The sequence below is a fragment of the Amblyomma mixtum genome, chromosome 1 (assembly GCF_055824585.1).
Source record: "Amblyomma mixtum isolate Tamu chromosome 1, ASM5582458v1, whole genome shotgun sequence".
In the NCBI taxonomy this organism is placed as follows: Eukaryota; Metazoa; Arthropoda; class Arachnida; order Ixodida; family Ixodidae; genus Amblyomma; species Amblyomma mixtum.
Window position 1 is genome coordinate 154,288,651 of NC_143012.1, and position 24,129 is coordinate 154,312,779.

The 24,129-nt window shown below is 48.4% G+C and overlaps 1 protein-coding gene, 7 non-coding genes and 5 pseudogenes across 8 annotated transcripts; all 13 read right to left on the reverse strand.

Annotated features, from left to right (window-relative positions):
• Positions 1–300: 300 nt before the first annotated feature.
• Positions 301–419, reverse strand: LOC149368944 (5S ribosomal RNA). The gene has a single exon (XR_016287261.1). It is a non-coding gene; the product is annotated as a 5S ribosomal RNA (ribosomal RNA).
• Positions 420–967: 548 nt separating this feature from the next.
• LOC149368945 (5S ribosomal RNA) lies at positions 968–1,086 on the reverse strand (annotated as a pseudogene).
• A 3,448-nt stretch (positions 1,087–4,534) lies between these two features.
• LOC149368946 (5S ribosomal RNA) lies at positions 4,535–4,633 on the reverse strand (annotated as a pseudogene).
• Positions 4,634–8,221: 3,588 nt separating this feature from the next.
• LOC149368947 (uncharacterized) lies at positions 8,222–9,472 on the reverse strand. Its single transcript, XM_089570191.1, has one exon. The coding sequence runs from the start codon at positions 9,470–9,472 to the stop codon at positions 8,222–8,224; it is 1,251 nt and encodes a 416-aa protein (XP_089426317.1).
• Positions 9,473–10,079: 607 nt separating this feature from the next.
• LOC149368948 (5S ribosomal RNA) lies at positions 10,080–10,198 on the reverse strand (annotated as a pseudogene).
• Positions 10,199–13,638: 3,440 nt separating this feature from the next.
• LOC149368949 (5S ribosomal RNA) lies at positions 13,639–13,757 on the reverse strand. The gene has a single exon (XR_016287262.1). It is a non-coding gene; the product is annotated as a 5S ribosomal RNA (ribosomal RNA).
• Positions 13,758–14,303: 546 nt separating this feature from the next.
• LOC149368950 (5S ribosomal RNA) lies at positions 14,304–14,422 on the reverse strand. Its single transcript, XR_016287263.1, has one exon. It is a non-coding gene; the product is annotated as a 5S ribosomal RNA (ribosomal RNA).
• Positions 14,423–14,970: 548 nt separating this feature from the next.
• Positions 14,971–15,089, reverse strand: LOC149368951 (5S ribosomal RNA). Its single transcript, XR_016287264.1, has one exon. It is a non-coding gene; the product is annotated as a 5S ribosomal RNA (ribosomal RNA).
• Positions 15,090–15,635: 546 nt separating this feature from the next.
• On the reverse strand, positions 15,636–15,754 carry LOC149368952 (5S ribosomal RNA; annotated as a pseudogene).
• Positions 15,755–19,196: 3,442 nt separating this feature from the next.
• On the reverse strand, positions 19,197–19,315 carry LOC149368953 (5S ribosomal RNA). Its single transcript, XR_016287266.1, has one exon. It is a non-coding gene; the product is annotated as a 5S ribosomal RNA (ribosomal RNA).
• A 547-nt stretch (positions 19,316–19,862) lies between these two features.
• On the reverse strand, positions 19,863–19,981 carry LOC149368954 (5S ribosomal RNA). The gene has a single exon (XR_016287267.1). It is a non-coding gene; the product is annotated as a 5S ribosomal RNA (ribosomal RNA).
• A 546-nt stretch (positions 19,982–20,527) lies between these two features.
• LOC149368955 (5S ribosomal RNA) lies at positions 20,528–20,646 on the reverse strand. The gene has a single exon (XR_016287268.1). It is a non-coding gene; the product is annotated as a 5S ribosomal RNA (ribosomal RNA).
• A 546-nt stretch (positions 20,647–21,192) lies between these two features.
• On the reverse strand, positions 21,193–21,311 carry LOC149368956 (5S ribosomal RNA; annotated as a pseudogene).
• Positions 21,312–24,129: the final 2,818 nt, after the last annotated feature.

Here is a 24,129-nt window from a genome sequence, read left to right on the forward strand (position 1 = left end):
TGTGCGCTTCTGCGCAGTGTTATGCGCACACTGGGCCTCCCAGCTATCTTGGGGCTTTGCTAGAGTTTAATCTGCAGTGTACCCGCCGCGGCAGACGTCAGAATGACAGCCGAGACGCCACGGGTTCGCTTCGAGTTTTGCCACAGTTTCGCGTCCGCACGTACTACACGTTGGACACGTTGCCGATGAGATTGTATTATCGATAACAAAATAACGTCACCTCCTATAGTTGCCTGAGACACTGCGCAACTATGACAGAAAAAAAAAAAACGTGAAGGGCGAATAAAAATGCAAAAGAAATGCCATCAGCACTCGGTGTTCCCAGGTGGTCTCCCTCCCAAGTACTGACCGAGCCCAATGCTGCTTAGCTTCGGTGATCGGACGAGAACCGGCGTATTCAACATGGTATGGCCGATGGCGAGAGACAGTGCTTTCCGAGTCTTTATGTACTGTGTTTGGCCCTCGAGGATGCAAAACTGCGCATGGATACTTCCCTCGCTCGTGGCAACAGCCGCCAAGCGTGCAGTTACCTGCCCTGCGCTTTTCTCAGCCGTTCTGGCGAACCTAAACCACTGCGGCATGCACGGAAAGAGCAGCGGGAGCGAGCCTGTGTTGTTTACACATGGACCGGCAGTGGGTGCGGTGCATGGTGCGGTGGGCGCATATTGTGCGCTTCTGCGCAGTGTTATGCGCACACTGGGCCTCCCAGCTATCTTGGGGCTTTGCTAGAGTTTAATCTGCAGTGTACCCGCCGCGGCAGACGTCAGAATGACAGCCGAGACGCCACGGGTTCGCTTCGAGTTTTGCCACAGTTTCGCGTCCGCACGTACTACACGTTGGACACGTTGCCGATGAGATTGTATTATCGATAACAAAATAACGTCACCTCCTATAGTTGCCTGAGACACTGCGCAACTATGACAGGAAAAAAAAAAAACGTGAAGGGCGAATAAAAATGCAAAAGAAATGCCATCAGCACTCGGTGTTCCCAGGTGGTCTCCCTCCCAAGTACTGACCGAGCCCAATGCTGCTTAGCTTCGGTGATCGGACGAGAACCGGCGTATTCAACATGGTATGGCCGATTTTTTTTTTTTTTTCTCTTTATTGCCTGTTTTGACAGATTACAACAGATCATAAACAGATGTTCTGCGCTGCACACTCAAACAACAAGAACGGACATGTGTTTCACTCGCGTGAGAAAATCAAAACTGTCTCAGGGAACACAACTCTCCCATCAACTCGATAACTTCATCTCCAAAACATAGCTCCTTGTACACTTCACGTAGCTTAAATATGTTTTCTTTGAAGTAATCGCGGACAGAACGCGCATCTTCATCACAGTGTCGTACAGCCATCCTGCTTCGCCAAATACTGTGCAGGCCAAGCAGGAAAATTACATCATATTTATAAAGATCCGGCTCTATGTCCAGGAATCGTATCCCATACGGCGTTAGGGGTAAGTCTTTCTTTATTGTACGCTGGAGCACGTCCCAAAAGAGCAGCGCATCCCAGCAATCAATAAAAACGTGTTCTATTGACTCTGGTTTGCGACACAACAAGCAGTCAGCACCCCATGGTAGAAACAATCCCTTTTCCTCCATCCATGTTTTAACCAGCAACGTCCCAGTGTGTAACTTGAGGAAGAACGTCTTCACACCCGCTGGCACCAACATTTTTCGTACTCTTTTTAAAACATTTCCTGCTTGGCCTCCACTATACATAGATCGATAGATTGGCTCCGGGAAGACAGAGTCGAGCAAATCTTTTAACAATTTCTTACGCGTGACATTAGAAAGATATTCCAAACTGAAGCGCGCATTCAGAAACCGGAAAGCAAAGACCACTTCTTTCAAAAACCTACTTGCACTGTATCTCATCCCGTCCACACTGGAAATAACATAGTTTGGCAAAGCCGAAGAAAGCCTCACTTGAATAAATGTCCGCAGGAAAGGGTCGCGTTGATCTCGAAGAAACAGAAATCTTGACACCACCTGCCTCAGGTACAAGTGTGGCAAGGAAAGACCCCCTTTTCTCAAACGCAGAAATAAATTATCACGTTTAGTCCCCTCCCATGAGGACTGCCAAACAAAAACTGCGAAGAGACGATGAAACTTTTGAATGCTAAGTCGAGAGCATGAAAGGACCTGCAACAAATAGCACACTTTTGAAACCAGATATACATTGCATATGTTTGCGCGCGTGAATACAGACAGTTCCTTCCCCGACCATTTCTGTGCACGCGTGGAGAGTTCTTGAATTTTCTCCTTCCAAAAGTCATCGTTATCTCGATACTTGTCAAGAGGTACACCTAGGTATTTGGAAGGAACATGTGACCATTTTACACTTGCATGAAACAAAGGCGCTGATGCCCAATTCCCATGCCAAAGGCCCGCACACTTGTCCAGGTTAACAACGCTATTGGTTACAACACAAAATCTACGAACAACCGACATCGCATGTTCTATGCTGCTGTGGTCACTACAGAAAACTGCCACATCATCGGCATAAGCCAATACTTTAATTTCACATGCTTCCAGTTCGAAACCACGAATACAGCTGTTATTTATTACATTTCGGCAAAGTGGCTCCAGGTACAGAGCGAAAAGTAGCGGTGACATTGGGCAGCCTTGCCGCACGGATGCTCTAACGGCAATTCTGTCTGTGAGCTCTCGGTTAACAACCAGATTCGTGGTACAGTTGCTATAGGCCATTTTAACCCCTTTTAAAATAACTTCTCCAACACAGACATGTTCAAGGATTTTAAAAAGAATGTCATGACATACACGGTCAAATGCCTTCTCTAAATCAATTTGCAACATTGCGACTCGCCTAAAGTCAGCGTCACAGCATTCCAGTATACTCCGAGTGACATGAACATTCGTGAAGATGGTCCGCCCTTGAATTCCACATGTCTGGTGGGGGCCAACCAAGATGTCCATAACTGATTGTAAACGTTTGGCTAATACTTTCATAAAAATTTTATAATCAACATTAGTAAGCGTTATCGGCCGATAACCTGTAACTTGCTTAAGCTGAGCAGGATTGTCAGTTTTCGGTATAAGCACTGTATGTGCACGAGAAAACGACGGTGGTAAAATACCAGTTCTATATGACTCTTCATAAACGCGTTGCAAAATGAGAGCAGTTTCACGTTTGAACGCCTTATCAAATTCTGCTGTTATCCCGTCAGTACCTGGCGATTTCCCCAAGTGAAGCTCATCAATAGCGCATTCCAATTCCGCTGTTGATAAGTCGGCAGACAGGATGTCAGTGTCTTCACTGGCCAGTCGGGGTAATAGACTTAAAAATTCATCCTGAAAGGCCTGTACATCTGCCGATTTGGAAGCGAACAAATCACGGTAATGCTCACTGAAAGCCTCCCTTATCGCCTTGGGATTGTCTGTCAGAATGCCTTTGTTTTCAATTTCTACGATATCTTTTCTTCTAGCGTATCTTTTTTCTGTCGTCAAATTTCGCCTACTGGGCATATCATCTGCCAGCAAGCGATCTGCTCGTGCACGAATTGCAGCTCCCTGAAACAATGTCGCATCGATAACCTCAAGCTTTGCTTTAACTTCGCTGATAAGGTCACTGTATAGTCCCGGAGCTCTATTTTCCTCTGTAATTAATTCTTTCAACATCTGTTTTAGGTTCTTCTGTTTCGCTTTCTCAGCGTGCTTGATTCCTACGGACCTTTCAATAGCCCTCATTTTGACATCAATTTTGAATTCCTCCCACTTTTCTGCCCAACTTTTTCCATAATTCAACCGACCTTCTTCTAACACGTTCTTTGTTTCTAAAACAAACGAATCGTCCTTTAGTAACTTTGCATTCAGTTTCCACAAGTCCCAGCTGAATTTCGCTTGAGGTGTCACATTCCTGCCAATGGTGAATATGACACAACAGTGATCGCTAAACGTAACCGGTTCGACGATGTAGTTATCGCAAATTGCCGCCAGGTCAAGGTATGGCCGATGGCGAGAGACAGTGCTTTCCGAGTCTTTATGTACTGTGTTTGGCCCTCGAGGATGCAAAACTGCGCATGGATACTTCCCTCGCTCGTGGCAACAGCCGCCAAGCGTGCAGTTACCTGCCCTGCGCTTTTCTCAGCCGTTCTGGCGAACCTAAACCACTGCGGCATGCACGGAAAGAGCAGCGGGAGCGAGCCTGTGTTGTTTACACATGGACCGGCAGTGGGTGTGGTGCATGGTGCGGTGGGCGCATATTGTGCGCTTCTGCGCAGTGTTATGCGCACACTGGGCCTCCCAGCTATCTTGGGGCTTTGCTAGAGTTTAATCTGCAGTGTACCCGCCGCGGCAGACGTCAGAATGACAGCCGAGACGCCACGGGTTCGCTTCGAGTTTTGCCACAGTTTCGCGTCCGCACGTACTACACGTTGGACACGTTGCCGATGAGATTGTATTATCGATAACAAAATAACGTCACCTCCTATAGTTGCCTGAGACACTGCGCAACTATGACAGAAAAAAAAAACGTGAAGGGCGAATAAAAATGCAAAAGAAATGCCATCAGCACTCGGTGTTCCCAGGTGGTCTCCCTCCCAAGTACTGACCGAGCCCAATGCTGCTTAGCTTCGGTGATCGGACGAGAACCGGCGTATTCAACATGGTATTTTTTTTTTTTTTTTTTTCTTTATTGCCTGGCTTTTGCACAGAAAATTAAACAAGACAAACAATCAACAAAACACTACATACTCTATGTACATACGATTCGTGCTCAGCCAGTATGAACCTGGCTTCGTCCACTTAAAATTCAGGCAGAGTACAGAGCGGCTCTAGTCTTGAGAGCCACTCCGGTGGCTCCGCAGCGGCTTTCTGAATGGCCAGAAACATGTCCATACATTCACGGAAGTAGATTCTGGCAGGTCTTGCGTCTCTGTCGCAATGACAGCCTGCCATTCGAGAGCGCCATATACAGTGGAGGCCTGTAAGCATTATTAAGTCAAAAGGCACCCCATCCTCATTTTCAACACATAAGTACCGGATGCCGTACGGGTCAAGTGGAAATTCTTTCTTTAGCGTTCGCTGCAATACATCCCAAAAATAAACCCCTTCCCAACAGTGTAAAAATACATGGTCTATTGTTTCAGGCTTCCTGCAAATCAAACAATGGGATCCCCAGGGTAAAAATAATTCCTTTCTCTCTAAAAATTTTTTAACCGGTAAGGTTCCGGTGTGCAACTTAAAAAAGAAGGTTTTTGTTCCAGGCGGCACCTGCATTTTTTTTACTCTCTTTAAAACATCTTTGCCTGGGCCTCCACTGTACAAGGCCCTGTACAAGGGCTCGGGGAAAACTACATCGCACAAAGCACGGTACAGTTTCTTTCGTTTCACACTGGACAGAAAGTCATTGGAAAACCGCGCGGAAAGAAACCTTATACTGGCAACGATTTCCCGGTAAAAACCGGTGACCCTACTATACACCTCAGCAGTTCCGACTATGTACTCTGGAAGTAGATGCCGCAGCCGAACTTGGCATACGGTACGCAAAAACGGGTCTCTTGTGTCCCGAAAAAACAAAAAACGATTGACCAACTGTCGCAAAAACAAATGGCCTAATCCCAGCCCGCCGTCTTGTACCCGTCGGAACAGGTTGGTCCGGCTGCAGCGCTCCCATTCAGACGACCAGATAAAGACGGCGAAAATTCGGTGCAGCTTTTGAATGCTTAGCCGTGAACAGTGCAACACCTGCATTACGTACCAGAGCCTGCTGATAAAGAACAAGTTGCAAACAGTGGCTCTGGCGAAAATCGACAAGGTCGTTCCTTTCCACTTATCCGCTCTCTCCCGTATCTCCTTGACCTGTCCTGTCCAATACTTTTCACTGTCACGGTACGCATCGAGCGAAACGCCCAAGTATTTATCTGGTGTCGTCGTCCAAGGCACGCTGGCAAACCGTTCAGGCGTAGATGCCCACCTTCCATGCCAAAGCCCGAGGCACTTCGACCAGTTAACCCCGCTGCCTGTAGCTTGGCTGAAATCGCGTACACATTGAACAGCCTCGCTTATGCCTCCCTCGTCAACGGCAAACACAGCAATGTCATCAGCGTACGCCAAGAGCTTCACTTCGGCTGCTTGTAAACTGAATCCCTTAATACTCCTGTTTTTCAGTATTTTCAAACAAAGGGTCTCCACATAAATACAAAATAAAAGGGGGCTGAGGGGACAGCCCTGGCGCACCGAACGCTGCACGCTAATGGGGGCCCCCAGACTCTTGTTAACGATCAACCTCGTCGTGCAGTTCCGGTACGCCAGGGCCACACCCTCGCGGATAACAGAACCAACATTAACATGGCCTAATACTGCGAACAAAAGTTCATGGGCAACGCAATCAAAAGCCTTTTCTAAATCTACCTGGAGTATAGCTACCTGATCATTAGTCACATCACAACATTCTAATACACTGCGCGCAACGTGAATATTCGTAAAAATGGACCGCCCTTTAATCCCGCAGGTCTGGTGCGGACCAACTAATAAATGAATCACGGTCTGCAGCCTTCGTGCCAAAACCTTCATGTAAATTTTGTACTCGACGTTAGTGAGTGCTATGGGTCGGTATGCTGTTACCAGTCGTAACCTGTCTATGTCGTCCGTTTTCGGAATAAGCACAGTATGGGACGAGCCATAGAACGGAGGCAGTGATTTTAGTTTAAAGGCTTCATTAAAGATGACCGTCAATACCGGGGAAATTACATGTTTAAATTCTTTGTAGAATGCCGCGCTGAACCCGTCCGGTCCAGGCGACTTACCAGGGTTTAAGCTGTCTATTGCTTGCTCAACTTCCAATTGAGTTATCGCCTGCTCTAATCTGTCTTTAGTTTCGTCGTCCAGGCGCGGCATCTCGGCCAGAAACGCCTCCTTAAATGTGACAACGTCTACCGGATGCAATGCGAAGAGCGCCTGGTAATGCTCGAAAAAAGCTGCTTTGATATGATCGATGTCCGTTTTAGAAACACCTCTCCATTCTATTTCGTTTATGTGGTTTCTTTCGGCACGGGCTTTTTCTAAACCAAGCGCTCGTTTCGTTGGCGCTTCCCCTGCGGCCATGTCTTCTGCCCTTGCCCTCACCAGCGCTCCCCGATAACGTTCTTCTTCGATAAGCTGTAACTTTTGTTTGGTTTTCCTTATGTCTTCTATCCATTTACCAGGCGCTCGGCATTCCTGTTTTATCATCTTCTGAAGCAATGCCTTTAGCTCCATTTCCTCTTTTTTTGCTTCATGACGTATACAGGTGGCTCTATCTATTGCTTTTAATTTTAAAGTTTCTTTAGTGAGCTCCCACTGCTGCCAAATCCTCATGTTACTACTTGGTTCTATTTTTGCTATTTCTTCCCTTACAGCTCGGTTATAAAATTCGTCCTGGAGTAGCTTGTCATTCAACTTCCACATTTCCCATGAAAAACCATTCCCCTTCTTAATGAATCCTATGCAGCATTGAACCAAACAATGATCAGAAAATGAAACCGGCAGAACTACATAACTATTGCATTTAGGGACAGTTTCCGCGGATGCGTAAATTCGGTCTAGCCGTGCGTGACTTGTGCCCTCGAATCGTGTGTACCTTACAGCACGCGTTCCTTCAAGACACTCTGCTACATCCTCGAGGTTGCAGTTCACAATCATTCGTAACAACGCTTCGGTGCTTTTATCTCGGAAACCTCGGACGCTTGTCTTGTCGCGCGCACTAAGGACGCAGTTGTAATCGCCCATAACAATGAGCTGCCTGTCCGTGCGAAGCCATTCTTCGACGCTTTCAAAAAACGCGGCTCGGCCATCAACCACATTAGGTGCATACAGACAAACAATGCGCCAGTCGATGTTACAGAGCGAAAAATCGATGGACACGTATCGACCCGACAGGCACGAATGATGACCGTGTACTTCTATCCCCGGTAACTTCTTAACAAAAAGAATACAGCCAGCCGATGTGCCTACAGCATGGCTAACGACGGCAAAATACCTAGACGTGAAACGTTGCACCATGCTCCCGGTCTCTTCCTCCCCGTCGATTTTGGTCTCCTGCACTGCCAGTATATCGATATCTTGCTCCGTTACAAGTCGGTACAGCTGGCTTTGTTTTCTTTTACCTGCCAGGCCTCTAACGTTTAGGGTGGCGACTTTAAACGGAGTTGCAGAAGCCATTTTAACTTAGGAAGAGGAGACCGAAAGCATGGTGCTTACCTCTCGCGTCCAGCATGTCGCTAGACGATGCCGTCGCCGCCGGTGTCACCCGGCGCGAGCACGTGCTCCTGGTCAGGCGGCGCCTTGTCGCCGCCACGCTTGTCAGTCGGGACCTTTGGGCGCGGCCGCAGGCTGGGCCGTCGCGCTTGCGGCGTCTTTGCCGGCGGTTCCTCCACGCTGGGCTCTGCTGCCTTCTCCCCGTCGGCCTTGGTCTCGGCGTGCGAACGCTTCGCAGGTGTGGTCACGCCGACGTTCACGCGGGATTCGGTCTTGTCTTCGTGGCTCTCGCTGGCCGCCTTCCGTTCCACGTCCAAGTGCACGGGTGGGCCCGCTCCATCTTTGGGCGTCTCCCGAGGCGTCGAAGATGGGTCAATGGCTGGCGACCCGCTCTCCTGTGCGACTGCCGTGTCGATGTTGCTGCTCGCAACCGCTGGCTGAACCGCCACCTCCTGCGTCTTGCCCGCGTCGTCGGCCCCGCTTGCTGCTTCCTCTGCTTCCACGACGTCCATCAGTTCTGCGGAGTCGCTCGCTGCTACATGCCCGGTAGCCGACGCGTAGGTACGAACGCAGTCAGCCTCCGAGTGTCCATAGCGTCGGCATTTCGAACACCTGGGCACCTTGCAATCGCGGCGGACATGCCCCGTGCCACCGCAACGAAGGCACTGCATCGGCCGCCCGGGCACCACCACGAGAGCCAACTCGCCAGCGACTCGTACCTGGTGGGGCAGGTCGTCCACTTTCACGCCTGGCTTCAGTTTGAGGAGCACGGTCCTCGTGGTGGACCCCTTCTCCTTCATGCCGGTGACGCGCCAACGCTCCCGGGTGACCTCGGTCACGTTGCCGAAAGCCGCGAATGCCGTACGGATATCCTCGTCAGCGACGCCGTGTAGCATCCAGTGGAGTCGCAGCTTGACCTGGTGGTCCTCTGGGTCAAAAACGATGCAGCGGCGTCCCTTGACTTCCAGCTCCTTCATGGCGGCCAGTTTCTTTGCGGCATCCCCACTGCTGAAGGTTACCGCCCACACGTGGTTAATCTGGTACGCCCCCAACGCCACGACGTCGGGGAGCGCACCAACGTTAGCGAGGGCGTCTCTGAAGTCTTCGACCCTGTAGGGTCGCACACGCACGTCGCCGTGCAGGAAAACCGTGTTTAAAACAACACGTCCGGTGGGCAGCGTAGGCAGAACGATCTCGTAGTCCTTATCAGCGTCGCTGGCAAACCTGTTTCCGCGGCCGGCAACGGCCGCTATCGCCGCTCCGTGGGAGCCCATGATTCTGCGTCCGTCACGCTCGGTGGCTGGAAGTAGAATGAACATGGTATGGCCGATGGCGAGAGACAGTGCTTTCCGAGTCTTTATGTACTGTGTTTGGCCCTCGAGGATGCAAAACTGCGCATGGATACTTCCCTCGCTCGTGGCAACAGCCGCCAAGCGTGCAGTTACCTGCCCTGCGCTTTTCTCAGCCGTTCTGGCGAACCTAAACCACTGCGGCATGCACGGAAAGAGCAGCGGGAGCGAGCCTGTGTTGTTTACACATGGACCGGCAGTGGGTGCGGTGCATGGTGCGGTGGGCGCATATTGTGCGCTTCTGCGCAGTGTTATGCGCACACTGGGCCTCCCAGCTATCTTGGGGCTTTGCTAGAGTTTAATCTGCAGTGTACCCGCCGCGGCAGACGTCAGAATGACAGCCGAGACGCCACGGGTTCGCTTCGAGTTTTGCCACAGTTTCGCGTCCGCACGTACTACACGTTGGACACGTTGCCGATGAGATTGTATTATCGATAACAAAATAACGTCACCTCCTATAGTTGCCTGAGACACTGCGCAACTATGACAGAAAAAAAAAAAACGTGAAGGGCGAATAAAAATGCAAAAGAAATGCCATCAGCACTCGGTGTTCCCAGGTGGTCTCCCTCCCAAGTACTGACCGAGCCCAATGCTGCTTAGCTTCGGTGATCGGACGAGAACCGGCGTATTCAACATGGTATGGCCGATTTTTTTTTTTTTTCTCTTTATTGCCTGTTTTGACAGATTACAACAGATCATAAACAGATGTTCTGCGCTGCACACTCAAACAACAAGAACGGACATGTGTTTCACTCGCGTGAGAAAATCAAAACTGTCTCAGGGAACACAACTCTCCCATCAACTCGATAACTTCATCTCCAAAACATAGCTCCTTGTACACTTCACGTAGCTTAAATATGTTTTCTTTGAAGTAATCGCGGACAGAACGCGCATCTTCATCACAGTGTCGTACAGCCATCCTGCTTCGCCAAATACTGTGCAGGCCAAGCAGGAAAATTACATCATATTTATAAAGATCCGGCTCTATGTCCAGGAATCGTATCCCATACGGCGTTAGGGGTAAGTCTTTCTTTATTGTACGCTGGAGCACGTCCCAAAAGAGCAGCGCATCCCAGCAATCAATAAAAACGTGTTCTATTGACTCTGGTTTGCGACACAACAAGCAGTCAGCACCGCATGGTAGAAACAATCCCTTTTCCTCCATCCATGTTTTAACCAGCAACGTCCCAGTGTGTAACTTGAAGAAGAACGTCTTCACACCCGCTGGCACCAACATTTTTCGTACTCTTTTTAAAACATTTCCTGCTTGGCCTCCACTATACATAGATCGATAGATTGGCTCCGGGAAGACAGAGTCGAGCAAATCTTTTAACAATTTCTTACGCGTGACATTAGAAAGATATTCCAAACTGAAGCGCGCATTCAGAAACCGGAAAGCAAAGACCACTTCTTTCAAAAACCTACTTGCACTGTATCTCATCCCGTCCACACTGGAAATAACATAGTTTGGCAAAGCCGAAGAAAGCCTCACTTGAATAAATGTCCGCAGGAAAGGGTCGCGTTGATCTCGAAGAAACAGAAATCTTGACACCACCTGCCTCAGGTACAAGTGTGGCAAGGAAAGACCCCCTTTTCTCAAACGCAGAAATAAATTATCACGTTTAGTCCCCTCCCATGAGGACTGCCAAACAAAAACTGCGAAGAGACGATGAAACTTTTGAATGCTAAGTCGAGAGCATGAAAGGACCTGCAACAAATAGCACACTTTTGAAACCAGATATACATTGCATATGTTTGCGCGCGTGAATACAGACAGTTCCTTCCCCGACCATTTCTGTGCACGCGTGGAGAGTTCTTGAATTTTCTCCTTCCAAAAGTCATCGTTATCTCGATACTTGTCAAGAGGTACACCTAGGTATTTGGAAGGAACATGTGACCATTTTACACTTGCATGAAACAAAGGCGCTGATGCCCAATTCCCATGCCAAAGGCCCGCACACTTGTCCAGGTTAACAACGCTATTGGTTACAACACAAAATCTACGAACAACCGACATCGCATGTTCTATGCTGCTGTGGTCACTACAGAAAACTGCCACATCATCGGCATAAGCCAATACTTTAATTTCACATGCTTCCAGTTCGAAACCACGAATACAGCTGTTATTTATTACATTTCGGCAAAGTGGCTCCAGGTACAGAGCGAAAAGTAGCGGTGACATTGGGCAGCCTTGCCGCACGGATGCTCTAACGGCAATTCTGTCTGTGAGCTCTCGGTTAACAACCAGATTCGTGGTACAGTTGCTATAGGCCATTTTAACCCCTTTTAAAATAACTTCTCCAACACAGACATGTTCAAGGATTTTAAAAAGAATGTCATGACATACACGGTCAAATGCCTTCTCTAAATCAATTTGCAACATTGCGACTCGCCTAAAGTCAGCGTCACAGCATTCCAGTATACTCCGAGTGACATGAACATTCGTGAAGATGGTCCGCCCTTGAATTCCACATGTCTGGTGGGGGCCAACCAAGATGTCCATAACTGATTGTAAACGTTTGGCTAATACTTTCATAAAAATTTTATAATCAACATTAGTAAGCGTTATCGGCCGATAACCTGTAACTTGCTTAAGCTGAGCAGGATTGTCAGTTTTCGGTATAAGCACTGTATGTGCACGAGAAAACGACGGTGGTAAAATACCAGTTCTATATGACTCTTCATAAACGCGTTGCAAAATGAGAGCAGTTTCACGTTTGAACGCCTTATCAAATTCTGCTGTTATCCCGTCAGTACCTGGCGATTTCCCCAAGTGAAGCTCATCAATAGCGCATTCCAATTCCGCTGTTGATAAGTCGGCAGACAGGATGTCAGTGTCTTCACTGGCCAGTCGGGGTAATAGACTTAAAAATTCATCCTGAAAGGCCTGTACATCTGCCGATTTGGAAGCGAACAAATCACGGTAATGCTCACTGAAAGCCTCCCTTATCGCCTTGGGATTGTCTGTCAGAATGCCTTTGTTTTCAATTTCTACGATATCTTTTCTTCTAGCGTATCTTTTTTCTGTCGTCAAATTTCGCCTACTGGGCATATCATCTGCCAGCAAGCGATCTGCTCGTGCACGAATTGCAGCTCCCTGAAACAATGTCGCATCGATAACCTCAAGCTTTGCTTTAACTTCGCTGATAAGGTCACTGTATAGTCCCGGAGCTCTATTTTCCTCTGTAATTAATTCTTTCAACATCTGTTTTAGATTCTTCTGTTTCGCTTTCTCAGCGTGCTTGATTCCTACGGACCTTTCAATAGCCCTCATTTTGACATCAATTTTGAATTCCTCCCACTTTTCTGCCCAACTTTTTCCATAATTCAACCGAACTTCTTCTAACACGTTCTTTGTTTCTAAAACAAACGAATCGTCCTTTAGTAACTTTGCATTCAGTTTCCACAAGTCCCAGCTGAATTTCGCTTGAGGTGTCACATTCCTGCCAATGGTGAATATGACACAACAGTGATCGCTAAACGTAACCGGTTCGACGATGTAGTTATCGCAAATTGCCGCCAGGTCAAGGTATGGCCGATGGCGAGAGACAGTGCTTTCCGAGTCTTTATGTACTGTGTTTGGCCCTCGAGGATGCAAAACTGCGCATGTATACTTCCCTCGCTCGTGGCAACAGCCGCCAAGCGTGCAGTTACCTGCCCTGCGCTTTTCTCAGCCGTTCTGGCGAACCTAAACCACTGCGGCATGCACGGAAAGAGCAGCGGGAGCGAGCCTGTGTTGTTTACACATGGACCGGCAGTGGGTGCGGTGCATGGTGCGGTGGGCGCATATTGTGCGCTTCTGCGCAGTGTTATGCGCACACTGGGCCTCCCAGCTATCTTGGGGCTTTGCTAGAGTTTAATCTGCAGTGTACCCGCCGCGGCAGACGTCAGAATGACAGCCGAGACGCCACGGGTTCGCTTCGAGTTTTGCCACAGTTTCGCGTCCGCACGTACTACACGTTGGACACGTTGCCGATGAGATTGTATTATCGATAACAAAATAACGTCACCTCCTATAGTTGCCTGAGACACTGCGCAACTATGACAGAAAAAAAAAAAAACGTGAAGGGCGAATAAAAATGCAAAAGAAATGCCATCAGCACTCGGTGTTCCCAGGTGGTCTCCCTCCCAAGTACTGACCGAGCCCAATGCTGCTTAGCTTCGGTGATCGGACGAGAACCGGCGTATTCAACATGGTATGGCCGATGGCGAGAGACAGTGCTTTCCGAGTCTTTATGTACTGTGTTTGGCCCTCGAGGATGCAAAACTGCGCATGGATACTTCCCTCGCTCGTGGCAACAGCCGCCAAGCGTGCAGTTACCTGCCCTGCGCTTTTCTCAGCCGTTCTGGCGAACCTAAACCACTGCGGCATGCACGGAAAGAGCAGCGGGAGCGAGCCTGTGTTGTTTACACATGGACCGGCAGTGGGTGCGGTGCATGGTGCGGTGGGCGCATATTGTGCGCTTCTGCGCAGTGTTATGCGCACACTGGGCCTCCCAGCTATCTTGGGGCTTTGCTAGAGTTTAATCTGCAGTGTACCCGCCGCGGCAGACGTCAGAATGAGAGCCGAGACGCCACGGGTTCGCTTCGAGTTTTGCCACAGTTTCGCGTCCGCACGTACTACACGTTGGACACGTTGCCGATGAGATTGTATTATCGATAACAAAATAACGTCACCTCCTATAGTTGCCTGAGACACTGCGCAACTATGACAGAAAAAAAAAAACGTGAAGGGCGAATAAAAATGCAAAAGAAATGCCATCAGCACTCGGTGTTCCCAGGTGGTCTCCCTCCCAAGTACTGACCGAGCCCAATGCTGCTTAGCTTCGGTGATCGGACGAGAACCGGCGTATTCAACATGGTATGGCCGATGGCGAGAGACAGTGCTTTCCGAGTCTTTATGTACTGTGTTTGGCCCTCGAGGATGCAAAACTGCGCATGGATACTTCCCTCGCTCGTGGCAACAGCCGCCAAGCGTGCAGTTACCTGCCCTGCGCTTTTCTCAGCCGTTCTGGCGAACCTAAACCACTGCGGCATGCACGGAAAGAGCAGCGGGAGCGAGCCTGTGTTGTTTACACATGGACCGGCAGTGGGTGCGGTGCATGGTGCGGTGGGCGCATATTGTGCGCTTCTGCGCAGTGTTATGCGCACACTGGGCCTCCCAGCTATCTTGGGGCTTTGCTAGAGTTTAATCTGCAGTGTACCCGCCGCGGCAGACGTCAGAATGACAGCCGAGACGCCACGGGTTCGCTTCGAGTTTTGCCACAGTTTCGCGTCCGCACGTACTACACGTTGGACACGTTGCCGATGAGATTGTATTATCGATAACAAAATAACGTCACCTCCTATAGTTGCCTGAGACACTGCGCAACTATGACAGAAAAAAAAAAAAACGTGAAGGGCGAATAAAAATGCAAAAGAAATGCCATCAGCACTCGGTGTTCCCAGGTGGTCTCCCTCCCAAGTACTGACCGAGCCCAATGCTGCTTAGCTTCGGTGATCGGACGAGAACCGGCGTATTCAACATGGTATGGCCGATGGCGAGAGACAGTGCTTTCCGAGTCTTTATGTACTGTGTTTGGCCCTCGAGGATGCAAAACTGCGCATGGATACTTCCCTCGCTCGTGGCAACAGCCGCCAAGCGTGCAGTTACCTGCCCTGCGCTTTTCTCAGCCGTTCTGGCGAACCTAAACCACTGCGGCATGCACGGAAAGAGCAGCGGGAGCGAGCCTGTGTTGTTTACACATGGACCGGCAGTGGGTGCGGTGCATGGTGCGGTGGGCGCATATTGTGCGCTTCTGCGCAGTGTTATGCGCACACTGGGCCTCCCAGCTATCTTGGGGCTTTGCTAGAGTTTAATCTGCAGTGTACCCGCCGCGGCAGACGTCAGAATGACAGCCGAGACGCCACGGGTTCGCTTCGAGTTTTGCCACAGTTTCGCGTCCGCACGTACTACACGTTGGACACGTTGCCGATGAGATTGTATTATCGATAACAAAATAACGTCACCTCCTATAGTTGCCTGAGACACTGCGCAACTATGACAGAAAAAAAAAAACGTGAAGGGCGAATAAAAATGCAAAAGAAATGCCATCAGCACTCGGTGTTCCCAGGTGGTCTCCCTCCCAAGTACTGACCGAGCCCAATGCTGCTTAGCTTCGGTGATCGGACGAGAACCGGCGTATTCAACATGGTATGGCCGATTTTTTTTTTTTTTTTCTCTTTATTGCCTGTTTTGACAGATTACAACAGATCATAAACAGATGTTCTGCGCTGCACACTCAAACAACAAGAACGGACATGTGTTTCACTCGCGTGAGAAAATCAAAACTGTCTCAGGGAACACAACTCTCCCATCAACTCGATAACTTCATCTCCAAAACATAGCTCCTTGTACACTTCACGTAGCTTAGATATGTTTTCTTTGAAGTAATCGCGGACAGAACGCGCATCTTCATCACAGTGTCGTACAGCCATCCTGCTTCGCCAAATACTGTGCAGGCCAAGCAGGAAAATTACATCATATTTATAAAGATCCGGCTCTATGTCCAGGAATCGTATCCCATACGGCGTTAGGGGTAAGTCTTTCTTTATTGTACGCTGGAGCACGTCCCAAAAGAGCAGCGCATCCCAGCAATCAATAAAAACGTGTTCTATTGACTCTGGTTTGCGACACAACAAGCAGTCAGCACCCCATGGTAGAAACAATCCCTTTTCCTCCATCCATGTTTTAACCAGCAACGTCCCAGTGTGTAACTTGAAGAAGAACGTCTTCACACCCGCTGGCACCAACATTTTTCGTACTCTTTTTAAAACATTTCCTGCTTGGCCTCCACTATACATAGATCGATAGATTGGCTCCGGGAAGACAGAGTCGAGCAAATCTTTTAACAATTTCTTACGCGTGACATTAGAAAGATATTCCAAACTGAAGCGCGCATTCAGAAACCGGAAAGCAAAGACCACTTCTTTCAAAAACCTACTTGCACTGTATCTCATCCCGTCCACACTGGAAATAACATAGTTTGGCAAAGCCGAAGAAAGCCTCACTTGAATAAATGTCCGCAGGAAAGGGTCGCGTTGATCTCGAAGAAACAGAAATCTTGACACCACCTGCCTCAGGTACAAGTGTGGCAAGGAAAGACCCCCTTTTCTCAAACGCAGAAATAAATTATCACGTTTAGTCCCCTCCCATGAGGACTGCCAAACAAAAACTGCGAAGAGACGATGAAACTTTTGAATGCTAAGTCGAGAGCATGAAAGGACCTGCAACAAATAGCACACTTTTGAAACCAGATATACATTGCATATGTTTGCGCGCGTGAATACAGACAGTTCCTTCCCCGACCATTTCTGTGCACGCGTGGAGAGTTCTTGAATTTTCTCCTTCCAAAAGTCATCGTTATCTCGATACTTGTCAAGAGGTACACCTAGGTATTTGGAAGGAACATGTGACCATTTTACACTTGCATGAAACAAAGGCGCTGATGCCCAATTCCCATGCCAAAGGCCCGCACACTTGTCCAGGTTAACAACGCTATTGGTTACAACACAAAATCTACGAACAACCGACATCGCATGTTCTATGCTGCTGTGGTCACTACAGAAAACTGCCACATCATCGGCATAAGCCAATACTTTAATTTCACATGCTTCCAGTTCGAAACCACGAATACAGCTGTTATTTATTACATTTCGGCAAAGTGGCTCCAGGTACAGAGCGAAAAGTAGCGGTGACATTGGGCAGCCTTGCCGCACGGATGCTCTAACGGCAATTCTGTCTGTGAGCTCTCGGTTAACAACCAGATTCGTGGTACAGTTGCTATAGGCCATTTTAACCCCTTTTAAAATAACTTCTCCAACACAGACATGTTCAAGGATTTTAAAAAGAATGTCATGACATACACGGTCAAATGCCTTCTCTAAATCAATTTGCAACATTGCGACTCGCCTAAAGTCAGCGTCACAGCATTCCAGTATACTCCGAGTGACATGAACATTCGTGAAGATGGTCCGCCCTTGAATTCCACATGTCTGGTGGGGGCCAACCAAGATGTCCATAACTGATTGTAAACGTTTGGCTAATACTTTCATAAAAATTTTATAATCAACATTAGTAAGCGTTATCGGCCGATAACCTGTAACTTGCTTAAGCTGAGCAGGATTGTCAGTTTTCGGTATAAGCACTGTATGTGCACGAGAAAACGACGGTGGTAAAATACCAGTTCTATATGACTCTTCATAAACGCGTTGCAAAATGAGAGCAGTTTCACGTTTGAACGCCTTATCAAATTCTGCTGTTATCCCGTCAGTACCTGGCGATTTCCCCAAGTGAAGCTCATCAATAGCGCATTCCAATTCCGCTGTTGATAAGTCGGCAGACAGGATGTCAGTGTCTTCACTGGCCAGTCGGGGTAATAGACTTAAAAATTCATCCTGAAAGGCCTGTACATCTGCCGATTTGGAAGCGAACAAATCACGGTAATGCTCACTGAAAGCCTCCCTTATCGCCTTGGGATTGTCTGTCAGAATGCCTTTGTTTTCAATTTCTACGATATCTTTTCTTCTAGCGTATCTTTTTTCTGTCGTCAAATTTCGCCTACTGGGCATATCATCTGCCAGCAAGCGATCTGCTCGTGCACGAATTGCAGCTCCCTGAAACAATGTCGCATCGATAACCTCAAGCTTTGCTTTAACTTCGCTGATAAGGTCACTGTATAGTCCCGGAGCTCTATTTTCCTCTGTAATTAATTCTTTCAACATCTGTTTTAGGTTCTTCTGTTTCGCTTTCTCAGCGTGCTTGATTCCTACGGACCTTTCAATAGCCCTCATTTTGACATCAATTTTGAATTCCTCCCACTTTTCTGCCCAACTTTTTCCATAATTCAACCGAACTTCTTCTAACACGTTCTTTGTTTCTAAAACAAACGAATCGTCCTTTAGTAACTTTGCATTCAGTTTCCACAAGTCCCAGCTGAATTTCGCTTGAGGTGTCACATTCCTGCCAATGGTGAATATGACACAACAGTGATCGCTAAACGTAACCGGTTCGACGATGTAGTTATCGCAAATTGCCGCCAGGTCAAGGTATGGCCGATGGCGAGAGACAGTGCTTTCCGAGTCTTTATGTACTGTGTTTGGCCCTCGAGGATGCAAAACTGCGCATGGATACTTCCCTCGCTCGTGGCAACAGCCGCCAAGCGTGCAGTTACCTGCCCTGCGCTTTTCTCAGCCGTTCTGGCGAACCTAAACCACTGCGGCATGCACGGAAAGAGCAGCGGGAGCGAGCCTGTGTTGTTTACACATGGACCGGCAGTGGGTGCGGTGCATGGTGCGGTGGGCGCATATTGTGCGCTTCTGCGCAGTGTTATGCGCACACTGGGCCTCCCAGCTATCTTGGGGCTTTGCTAGAGTTTAATCTGCAGTGTACCCGCCGCGGCAGACGTCAGAATGACAGCCGAGACGCCACGGGTTCGCTTCGAGTTTTGCCACAGTTTCGCGTCCGCACGTACTACACGTTGGACACGTTGCCGATGAGATTGTATTATCGATAACAAAATAACGTCACCTCCTATAGTTGCCTGAGACACTGCGCAACTATGACAGAAAAAAAAAAAAACGTGAAGGGCGAATAAAAATGCAAAAGAAATGCCATCAGCACTCGGTGTTCCCAGGTGGTCTCCCTCCCAAGTACTGACCGAGCCCAATGCTGCTTAGCTTCGGTGATCGGACGAGAACCGGCGTATTCAACATGGTATGGCCGATGGCGAGAGACAGTGCTTTCCGAGTCTTTATGTACTGTGTTTGGCCCTCGAGGATGCAAAACTGCGCATGGATACTTCCCTCGCTCGTGGCAACAGCCGCCAAGCTTGCAGTTACCTGCCCTGCGCTTTTCTCAGCCGTTCTGGCGAACCTAAACCACTGCGGCATGCACGGAAAGAGCAGCGGGAGCGAGCCTGTGTTGTTTACACATGGACCGGCAGTGGGTGCGGTGCATGGTGCGGTGGGCGCATATTGTGCGCTTCTGCGCAGTGTTATGCGCACACTGGGCCTCCCAGCTATCTTGGGGCTTTGCTAGAGTTTAATCTGCAGTGTACCCGCCGCGGCAGACGTCAGAATGACAGCCGAGACGCCACGGGTTCGCTTCGAGTTTTGCCACAGTTTCGCGTCCGCACGTACTACACGTTGGACACGTTGCCGATGAGATTGTATTATCGATAACAAAATAACGTCACCTCCTATAGTTGCCTGAGACACTGCGCAACTATGACAGAAAAAAAAAAAACGTGAAGGGCGAATAAAAATGCAAAAGAAATGCCATCAGCACTCGGTGTTCCCAGGTGGTCTCCCTCCCAAGTACTGACCGAGCCCAATGCTGCTTAGCTTCGGTGATCGGACGAGAACCGGCGTATTCAACATGGTATGGCCGATGGCGAGAGACAGTGCTTTCCGAGTCTTTATGTACTGTGTTTGGCCCTCGAGGATGCAAAACTGCGCATGGATACTTCCCTCGCTCGTGGCAACAGCCGCCAAGCGTGCAGTTACCTGCCCTGCGCTTTTCTCAGCCGTTCTGGCGAACCTAAACCACTGCGGCATGCACGGAAAGAGCAGCGGGAGCGAGCCTGTGTTGTTTACACATGGACCGGCAGTGGGTGCGGTGCATGGTGCGGTGGGCGCATATTGTGCGCTTCTGCGCAGTGTTATGCGCACACTGGGCCTCCCAGCTATCTTGGGGCTTTGCTAGAGTTTAATCTGCAGTGTACCCGCCGCGGCAGACGTCAGAATGACAGCCGAGACGCCACGGGTTCGCTTCGAGTTTTGCCACAGTTTCGCGTCCGCACGTACTACACGTTGGACACGTTGCCGATGAGATTGTATTATCGATAACAAAATAACGTCACCTCCTATAGTTGCCTGAGACACTGCGCAACTATGACAGAAAAAAAAAAACGTGAAGGGCGAATAAAAATGCAAAAGAAATGCCATCAGCACTCGGTGTTCCCAGGTGGTCTCCCTCCCAAGTACTGACCGAGCCCAATGCTGCTTAGCTTCGGTGATCGGACGAGAACCGGCGTATTCAACATGGTATGGCCGATGGCGAGAGACAGTGCTTTCCGAGTCTTTATGTACTGTGTTTGGCCCTCGAGGATGCAAAACTGCGCATGGATACTTCCCTCGCTCGTGGCAACAGCCGCCAAGCGTGCAGTTACCTGCCCTGCGCTTTTCTCAGCCGTTCTGGCGAACCTAAACCACTGCGGCATGCACGGAAAGAGCAGCGGGAGCGAGCCTGTGTTGTTTACACATGGACCGGCAGTGGGTGCGGTGCATGGTGCGGTGGGCGCATATTGTGCGCTTCTGCGCAGTGTTATGCGCACACTGGGCCTCCCAGCTATCTTGGGGCTTTGCTAGAGTTTAATCTGCAGTGTACCCGCCGCGGCAGACGTCAGAATGACAGCCGAGACGCCACGGGTTCGCTTCGAGTTTTGCCACAGTTTCGCGTCCGCACGTACTACACGTTGGACACGTTGCCGATGAGATTGTATTATCGATAACAAAATAACGTCACCTCCTATAGTTGCCTGAGACACTGCGCAACTATGACAGAAAAAAAAAAACGTGAAGGGCGAATAAAAATGCAAAAGAAATGCCATCAGCACTCGGTGTACCCAGGTGGTCTCCCTCCCAAGTACTGACCGAGCCCAATGCTGCTTAGCTTCGGTGATCGGACGAGAACCGGCGTATTCAACATGGTATGGCCGATTTTTTTTTTTTTTTTCTCTTTATTGCCTGTTTTGACAGATTACAACAGATCATAAACAGATGTTCTGCGCTGCACACTCAAACAACAAGAACGGACATGTGTTTCACTCGCGTGAGAAAATCAAAACTGTCTCAGGGAACACAACTCTCCCATCAACTCGATAACTTCATCTCCAAAACATAGCTCCTTGTACACTTCACGTAGCTTAAATATGTTTTCTTTGAAGTAATCGCGGACAGAACGCGCATCTTCATCACAGTGTCGTACAGCCATCCTGCTTCGCCAAATACTGTGCAGGCCAAGCAGGAAAATTACATCATATTTATAAAGATCCGGCTCTATGTCCAGGAATCGTATCCCATACGGCGTTAGGGGTAAGTCTTTCTTTATTGTACGCTGGAGCACGTCCCAAAAGAGCAGCGCATCCCAGCAATCAATAAAAACGTGTTCTATTGACTCTGGTTTGCGACACAACAAGCAGTCAGCACCCCATGGTAGAAACAATCCCTTTTCCTCCATCCATGTTTTAACCAGCAACGTCCCAGTGTGTAACTTGAAGAAGAACGTCTTCACACCCGCTGGCACCAACATTTTTCGTACTCTTTTTAAAACATTTCCTGCTTGGCCTCCACTATACATAGATCGATAGATTGGCTCCGGGAAGACAGAGTCGAGCAAATCTTTTAACAATTTCTTACGCGTGACATTAGAAAGATATTCCAAACTGAAGCGCGCATTCAGAAACCGGAAAGCAAAGACCACTTCTTTCAAAAACCTACTTGCACTGTATCTCATCCCGTCCACACTGGAAATAACATAGTTTGGCAAAGCCGAAGAAAGCCTCACTTGAATAAATGTCCGCAGGAAAGGGTCGCGTTGATCTCGAAGAAACAGAAATCTTGACACCACCTGCCTCAGGTACAAGTGTGGCAAGGAAAGACCCCCTTTTCTCAAACGCAGAAATAAATTATCACGTTTAGTCCCCTCCCATGAGGACTGCCAAACAAAAACTGCGAAGAGACGATGAAACTTTTGAATGCTAAGTCGAGAGCATGAAAGGACCTGCAACAAATAGCACACTTTTGAAACCAGATATACATTGCATATGTTTGCGCGCGTGAATACAGACAGTTCCTTCCCCGACCATTTCTGTGCACGCGTGGAGAGTTCTTGAATTTTCTCCTTCCAAAAGTCATCGTTATCTCGATACTTGTCAAGAGGTACACCTAGGTATTTGGAAGGAACATGTGACCATTTTACACTTGCATGAAACAAAGGCGCTGATGCCCAATTCCCATGCCAAAGGCCCGCACACTTGTCCAGGTTAACAACGCTATTGGTTACAACACAAAATCTACGAACAACCGACATCGCATGTTCTATGCTGCTGTGGTCACTACAGAAAACTGCCACATCATCGGCATAAGCCAATACTTTAATTTCACATGCTTCCAGTTCGAAACCACGAATACAGCTGTTATTTATTACATTTCGGCAAAGTGGCTCCAGGTACAGAGCGAAAAGTAGCGGTGACATTGGGCAGCCTTGCCGCACGGATGCTCTAACGGCAATTCTGTCTGTGAGCTCTCGGTTAACAACCAGATTCGTGGTACAGTTGCTATAGGCCATTTTAACCCCTTTTAAAATAACTTCTCCAACACAGACATGTTCAAGGATTTTAAAAAGAATGTCATGACATACACGGTCAAATGCCTTCTCTAAATCAATTTGCAACATTGCGACTCGCCTCAAGTCAGCGTCACAGCATTCCAGTATACTCCGAGTGACATGAACATTCGTGAAGATGGTCCGCCCTTGAATTCCACATGTCTGGTGGGGGCCAACCAAGATGTCCATAACTGATTGTAAACGTTTGGCTAATACTTTCATAAAAATTTTATAATCAACATTAGTAAGCGTTATCGGCCGATAACCTGTAACTTGCTTAAGCTGAGCAGGATTGTCAGTTTTCGGTATAAGCACTGTATGTGCACGAGAAAACGACGGTGGTAAAATACCAGTTCTATATGACTCTTCATAAACGCGTTGCAAAATGAGAGCAGTTTCACGTTTGAACGCCTTATCAAATTCTGCTGTTATCCCGTCAGTACCTGGCGATTTCCCCAAGTGAAGCTCATCAATAGCGCATTCCAATTCCGCTGTTGATAAGTCGGCAGACAGGATGTCAGTGTCTTCACTGGCCAGTCGGGGTAATAGACTTAAAAATTCATCCTGAAAGGCCTGTACATCTGCCGATTTGGAAGCGAACAAATCACGGTAATGCTCACTGAAAGCCTCCCTTATCGCCTTGGGATTGTCTGTCAGAATGCCTTTGTTTTCAATTTCTACGATATCTTTTCTTCTAGCGTATCTTTTTTCTGTCGTCAAATTTCGCCTACTGGGCATATCATCTGCCAGCAAGCGATCTGCTCGTGCACGAATTGCAGCTCCCTGAAACAATGTCGCATCGATAACCTCAAGCTTTGCTTTAACTTCGCTGATAAGGTCACTGTATAGTCCCGGAGCTCTATTTTCCTCTGTAATTAATTCTTTCAACATCTGTTTTAGGTTCTTCTGTTTCGCTTTCTCAGCGTGCTTGATTCCTACGGACCTTTCAATAGCCCTCATTTTGACATCAATTTTGAATTCCTCCCACTTTTCTGCCCAACTTTTTCCATAATTCAACCGACCTTCTTCTAACACGTTCTTTGTTTCTAAAACAAACGAATCGTCCTTTAGTAACTTTGCATTCAGTTTCCACAAGTCCCAGCTGAATTTCGCTTGAGGTGTCACATTCCTGCCAATGGTGAATATGACACAA